The sequence below is a fragment of the Triticum aestivum genome, chromosome 1D (genome assembly GCF_018294505.1).
Source record: "Triticum aestivum cultivar Chinese Spring chromosome 1D, IWGSC CS RefSeq v2.1, whole genome shotgun sequence".
Classification (NCBI taxonomy): Eukaryota; Viridiplantae; Streptophyta; class Magnoliopsida; order Poales; family Poaceae; genus Triticum; species Triticum aestivum.
The window spans coordinates 318,671,982-318,678,881 of NC_057796.1; the positions used below are offsets into that span (position 1 = coordinate 318,671,982).

At 45.3% G+C, this 6,900-nt stretch overlaps 1 protein-coding gene and 1 long non-coding RNA gene across 2 annotated transcripts; both read right to left on the reverse strand.

Moving 5' to 3' along the window:
• Nucleotides 1-867: 867 nt before the first annotated feature.
• Nucleotides 868-3,168, reverse strand: LOC123181746 (uncharacterized). Its single transcript, XR_006491880.1, has 4 exons — nt 2,947-3,168; nt 2,193-2,609; nt 1,636-2,038; nt 868-1,245 (listed from the first exon to the last, which is right to left on the reverse strand). It is a non-coding gene; the product is annotated as an uncharacterized lncRNA (long non-coding RNA).
• Nucleotides 3,169-3,174: 6 nt separating this feature from the next.
• On the reverse strand, nt 3,175-6,110 carry LOC123159094 (translation initiation factor IF-2). Its single transcript, XM_044576902.1, has 5 exons — nt 5,826-6,110; nt 5,115-5,456; nt 4,873-5,024; nt 4,722-4,772; nt 3,175-4,499 (listed from the first exon to the last, which is right to left on the reverse strand). The coding sequence occupies exons 1-5, from the start codon at nt 6,108-6,110 to the stop codon at nt 4,487-4,489; spliced, it is 843 nt and encodes a 280-aa protein (XP_044432837.1). The 3' UTR covers nt 3,175-4,486.
• Between the last annotated feature and the right edge of the window lie 790 nt (nt 6,111-6,900).

The window sequence follows — 6,900 nt, forward strand, 5'->3', positions numbered from 1 at the left end:
ACGGCGAGCGGCGGATGCAGCAGGAGCACGAGAAGGGGGAGCGCGCGGCGCGTTGGGCACGCGAGGAGGAGGATCACGTGAGTCGCGCGGCAGATTCGCCTGCGCCGCAGACCGCGGAGGAGGGGGCACGGGCGATGTGGCAGCAGGCTTTCCCGTGGGCAGGGCCACCGCCGGACTTTGTCGACCTCACCGGCCCGGATGACGACGCATAGGGCAGCACGTTGGCGGGCAGTCTTTTTTTAGTTTTAAATTTATGTTTAATTAAGTTTAAGTATACTTTGCCGGCAATTGACCGGACATTTTAATGTTTTATTATGTTGACTTTATGTTTAATTATGCCCATTGCCTCAGTCCAATTATCAGTCATCATCGATCGATTTACGTTAAATTACTCCCTTAAGAAAGAAAGATTTACGTTAAACTTCTGTCGATTGTACATGACCCATTCATCCACGCCTCAGCTAACAATCACAAATAAAAAAATGGAGTATAATTCTATCCACAGTACGCCAGATTGCACCTGGGCACAGTTAAAAGGACACCAGATTGCCCTGCCAACCCCCTGGACACAGTACCTCCCAGTTAAAAAGGACAATCGATGAATGTTTCAAAAGAAAAATAGACAATCGATGAATGATGCCAAACTACTCTAATGCAGATAACAGCATCCGTTTTTCCCTGACGCTAAGGCCATCTCCTACTGCCCCGCCACTCATCGTGGTCTTCCATACATGGACTAAGATAGGAAGTGCGGCTTGCCGCACCCGGCAGCACCGCTGCCGGGTATACTTATATCCAATCCGGTAATACAATCATTGAAGCATTGTAAATATAAAAAATAGCATAATGTAGTTGTGTTTACCAATCTAATATATCAAGTTTATATCAGAAGCATTGCATCGATACATACACATCCAGTACATAGCAATTGATCCAGACAACTACAAAAGGCTTTAGTCCAAAAGCAAGCCAAGACAATCCATTATAACATAACAAATACAATAAACCAGGTCATGGCATGTCTTGATCAAGAGAGATGCAATGGGAGATAATAAACCTACTTAGTTAGGCTATACCCTAACACTTGATAGCTCTACCGGGTTGTCTCCTTGATTAAATCCTTACACATCACGACCTTTGCGCTTTCGTGCCTCTCCAACAGACATTTTGACATATATAAACACGTCTTGTTTCAGTAAATAGATCAAGCATCCCACTTGGATATTCATACATGCAACCTGTAATCTGTATGGCAACACAAAAAAATGCAAACAAATAGAGGCAATGAGAACCTGAATGAGAACACTAATACATTTGCTTGTGTATTTTTGTGAAAAATACTATTGGAACTAAACCTACTGAATGAACCAGGGAGCAAAATCAAATGTTTGTAGCTAACTAATTCAGCTATCTGATCTAACATATATTGCTCTGAACTAAATATATGTGTGTAGCTGTATAGTTCTAAACCATATATAGTTCTTGGAACTAAAAAGTTCTCATGAATATATTCTAAATTTATCTTGTTACCAAGAATGGTCGAAGAAACCTATATTATGGCCTTACGAGTATGCAAGTTCTACCAGCTTGTAAAATAATTTAGAGAAAGAGAACGAAAAGTGACATCTCACCCACCTGAACGGGACACATGGGTGTGGCAGGAAGGAGCATCGTCCATTTGGTTGCGCTTGATCCCCTTGTGTGTGTGCCGCTGCTCGGTGGAGGGACGGAGACATGGAGCTCACGGATGTAGGCCACAAACGCTTGGACTCCAGGGCGGGGAGGGAGAGTTCAGCTGAGATCTGCCTTGTAATGTATCAGCGTCTTACCCGGTGACGCCGAGTTGTATTGGAAGGGGATGGCAAGTCCTTTCCTAGAGAAGTTTTGCCCCATCATTACCTTCTGATGGTTCTAATACTTAATGGTATGCCCTATTTCCACAACTCATTAGAAAATGCCCATTGTGTCCTTGTAGTGCTTGAGCTTGTCTCGTACACCATAGAAGCCAGTTCCTATTATTGCGTCTATCAAATGAAGTCTATTGCATGCATTAGAACAAAAACAGAATCACATAAAGCGCAAAAAGGAATGCATGTGAGAGGAATAAAACACACATCACAATAGGATAGATAATAAATGGTGTAGCCGGGGGTGGAGTCACGAGGCATTCTATTCAGGGCTAGGTTGAGTACCTCGATCTGGACGTCCAGCCAACGGGGATCTCCTTGCTCTGGACACACTTCCTCACCGGCTTCTTCTTGTCATCCTTGTTGGCTTCCTCAGTGCCCCACTTGGTTTTGGCCTGCCAACGGCGCCAGGCTTGGACTTGGCCTCCCACTTCCACTTGAGGTCGAAGTTGTCGTCGTTGGGGGAGGCGAGCTCTGTCTCCCACTTGAGAGCCTGCCCCCCGCCACATGCCTTCTCCCCGGTCGTCCACTTCACCTTGCGGCCCCCGGGGAGGCGGCGGCGTAGGTGTACTTGCGGCAAGCCGGATGCGACCCCCGGGGAGCCGGCGGAGAGGGTCGCGAGCTAATCTTCTGGATAGACCGATGTGCACACATGATTGTGCATGATAGAACTCCGTAAGCATGCACTTACAATTGAAGTACCTGTAACACAATAAGAATAAACTGTTGTAGAGCAATGTATCAAAATAAGGGGGAAATGCAAACTGATTAAAGGCTAAACATACAGAATGATTCAAAAGGCTAAAACTGATTGAAGGCTACAATAGGAATAAAATGTTGCAAAGAAATGAACCAAAATAAGAGCAATGAAGTTCAGATAGCAGGACCACTGACTGGCACAGTGCACTTGTGAGAATGTGAGATAAAGGATAATAGAACTGATATGATTATTTTAGATGAGGAAGTGCACAAATGAATGCTTGATGTTTAGTTAAACACATTTCAGTATTCTATATTTCTATTTACCTTCGGCCCTTACTTTTCTATATTTTCTCTTCAAACCTCACTATAAACTTTAAGCCTGATAGCATATTCTACCATCCAATTGGCTTGTTCAGCTTGAGTACTCCATATGCATTTGGGCGACGGTTTTTCTACAAGATGAATTGATGGAAAATGGAAACATAAAATACACACTGGCATTTTAACCAAAATTTGCAAGCCTGTGATGATGAAAAAAATCCGAATACAGCAAACTGTATCTCACCCATGCCATTTGAAGGTTCTGAGCCATCGAGATAAATTTTATACCAAGATTATGGATGCATTCCTGTAAAAGAATATAATACATAAAAAGCAGTCATAAACTCAAGTGTAGGTCTGTTTAAAATTCGGATCAATTCTACATCACTTGTTTGTGAATCTCAAAGGAAACAGACCTAAACTGAGTGAATTAGTATGTGGTGTGCCCCAATATTATTTTTATCAACAGAAGAATAATATAGATTTAGGAAATTGAAAATCGAGTATTACCATTCATTTCAACAGAAAATAAATAGTTGGTGAACAAATATACATGTCTAAAATGTATGTACAGTATAGATATTAGAGTTTATGTTAAACGGAAATTAGTTTCAGGTTTTTCCTTTGTCGCCTAGCAAAATGATCATGCATAAATAATTGGAATTTATCGATACATTATCATCTATTTTTGTTCATGTACATCGGTTCAGAATCTATTCGACAACAAACAATACATAAAATGCATAAAAACTAAGTAAAAGAAATTATCGATGTTGAATCACACGAAGCATCAAGAGTAAGCATTCGAGAAAACACACACTGCATGAGCCCAAACTGAACTATGGGTGTTCATCCAATTCTAAAAAGGAGGTATACAACTACACACACCGGATACTCGAGTTCATGGTAATAAATATTCAGAGAAGAAACATATCACGACAGTCATCGTAACTCATTTCATGAAACGGAAATCGCAAAAAGGGGGGAGATGCTTTCATGGAAGAATCTAAAATCATTCACTGGAAAACTAATATTGTTTATCTGCTACCAATTATATATATATCAAAACTGATGTATGTACATTATTAAAGCAGAGCAAGTAAGAGGAAGCACATTATTATTCTGAGCTAAAGTGTATGCAGATGGTACAAACACTTCAGGTATATTCTGATTATTCTACTGCCCCTAAGCCCAAAAGAATGAGCAAGAAGAAATACATATATCTCAGAAAAATAGGATTACACATCTGAAGAATATAAATTTGTCTGATAAAATTCCACGCATGACTTGCAAAAGTACTTCTCTTCCCTTTGATCACTATTGTGATATAACCTGTTATTATCCACCTTGATTTATCATTTCTTATGGTAGAAAGCAGAAGATATAACCTATTATTTCTACACAAAAAGTAACAGGGTAATGTAGTGTGCTGAATATTGAAACCATATGTCTCCAGGAAGTATTGCACCAGTCTTCACCAACAGAGAATCTACCACAGGAAAACCCAACAGGGAATCACCCACAAACCTGCAGGAGCATAAGGGGCCTCTTTAACATTACCATGCATACCTGCAAAGGATGGATTTGCTCAGCATAGAACATTGTCATGATTTAAACTTGCAGTTCACTAAATGCTGACTTGCGCGTGGAAGCAACCATATTAAATCTAGCGCAATTATATCTTGCATAGGCAAGTCACATGACCAGGAAATATATTGTACAGGTAAATTATCCTTGATACCCAAAAAAAAGACCTGGACAGCACACAAGAGGGCATAAAATGGAATTAACCTTCCTGCTTGAAATTTCATCAAACAACTTGTAGGCATACACCAAAAGAATCTGCACAGACAAAGATAAGAAATTCTAGTGATTAAATCAGAGAAGAGGAGGGCATGAAAGGGAGCGCAGGTTAATCAGCAGGAGGAGAGAGTGTAGGTACCTGTAAGAAAGGGATGGAGAAATTTGCAGGGGCGTGGAGGTGAAAAGTTTGGGATGAAAAGCAGAGCCCAGCAGTGGATGGGGACGGAGGTGGCAGTGCTTCTTCTTCGTCTTCTCATCTTGCTCCCGTCTCCTTTTTCCAAATCCCTCTCTCTATCTCTTGCAGGGGAACACGGGAGGAGTAGGGTCAGGAGCTGGCAACCAAAGGGAAAGGAAGAAGAGGAACGCGGGAGAGAGAGAGACCTGTAGGTCACAACGACGACAACCATGACAGCACCGTCGGGTAGGTGGTTGCGGTGGCTCGTGCTCCTCCTCGCCCCGTCTCCTCCGTGTGCGGCGCCGACGAACTCTAGCCGCATCTAGGTCAGACGGCAACAGAGACAGCGGCGTAGCAGGGCCGTGCGGGCGCGATGTGAGGGGAGGAGGACGGGCGGCGGCGGCGCAGAGGAGAGGAGGAGGTTGGGCGGCGGCGGCGCAGAGGAGAGGAGGAGGACGGGCGGTGGCGGCGCAGAGGAGAGGAGCTGCAGGCGAGGCAAGGATGAAGCAGGGCGCGTGTGCGCGGGAGGTGGCGGCTAGGTTGACTGGCTGCACTTATACAAGTACGCGAAATGACCGAAATACCCTCGGCGGGGCAGCGAAATTACAGTCGGTGGCACAAACGAGAGGGAACTATTCATTGTAGCAGTGTCTGTTTTCGATCCGGCGGCCCAGATCGTCCGGAAGGGAGATCCGACGGTCAAAATCGCATCAAAAAATCAATCCGACGGCCGAGAGTCGCTAAGCTATGAGAAGCCTCATGTTCTCCCTAGATACTTATATCAGGATTCGCGTTGCAAATCCACTAGCATTTTGTTCATGAAAGAATGTTCTTGCCTGCAAGTTGCAATACTTTTATTGCTATGAAATGTGAACTTACACATTTAGCCATCGCACTCAATCTTTTACACCGATGACCTGGTCGAGAGAGTACGAAACATCCGCGTACACCGCGGCAGCACACTCGTCCGCCGCCTCGTCGACCGCGCCAGCACACGCCGCCTCGTCGTCCATCGCGCCACCACGGTTGGCGGCGTTGAGGGCGTTTGTCGCTGGAAATGCGAGCGTCGAGGATCTCAACGCCGCATCATGAGGCCCCGCCTTCGGGCTTGTCCACACGCTGGCGGAGCGGGCAGCCGGTGCCCCTCCTCCGCCGGGGAGCCGCCGGAGCTCCCCCGGCGACGAGGTGGAGAGCATCGCCATGGCGCACGTCCCCGCTCGCTGCACTCGGCACGATCGATTGAGTCAATGGTGACAGAGCCGTGGGAAGAGCCGCCATCGACGCGACGGGCACGGCGAGAGGATGGTCCTCTGTTTTCGAGCTTATGAGAAGTTGAAAACCCTCTTTTCTGTAATAGGTAATTCTGTTTAGGGCTCATTATGTACTGTACAAAAGTGTGGCTAGTTTCCCCAGCGTTTTCTTTCTCTCTGTTGAGAAATTAAAGATCCCTCCTACGAGGTGTCAGTTGGAAAGAGGTGTCTATTCAGTACATCTTTTCATCACACGTATGTTATCAGCACTTTGCTGCTGATTCGATCAACCACAACCCCGTCCACGGCAAAAATCGACGGGCATGCATACATGCGTAAAAGAGGAAATTGGATTAGGGGATTGTCCGTCTTGTTTCTGATTTTGTCTTATTGCCATCAATCACGATCTAATAACTATAGTACTAGTTGTGTTTTGTTTATCACTTCTCCCGTCGTGCGCGCGTAGCGATGGCGAGATGGATCAATCGCTACTCAAACAGAAACAGGAAGAAATCCTTGAACAAGGAAGACGCACAGAAAATGGCACGGGCGTTGGCATCCACGATCAATTGACCGGTAACTGCCCTCTCCACGGCAAGACTTGGAGACGTGGGAGAAGTTATGCGGCGGCGCCTCAGGCCAATCACCCTAGTTAACTCGAAGCTCTCGGCCATGCCCATTTTCCACATGATGGCGCTCGATCCCCCCCCCCCTCCCCCCCTCCCCCGCCAAGGCCCCACCT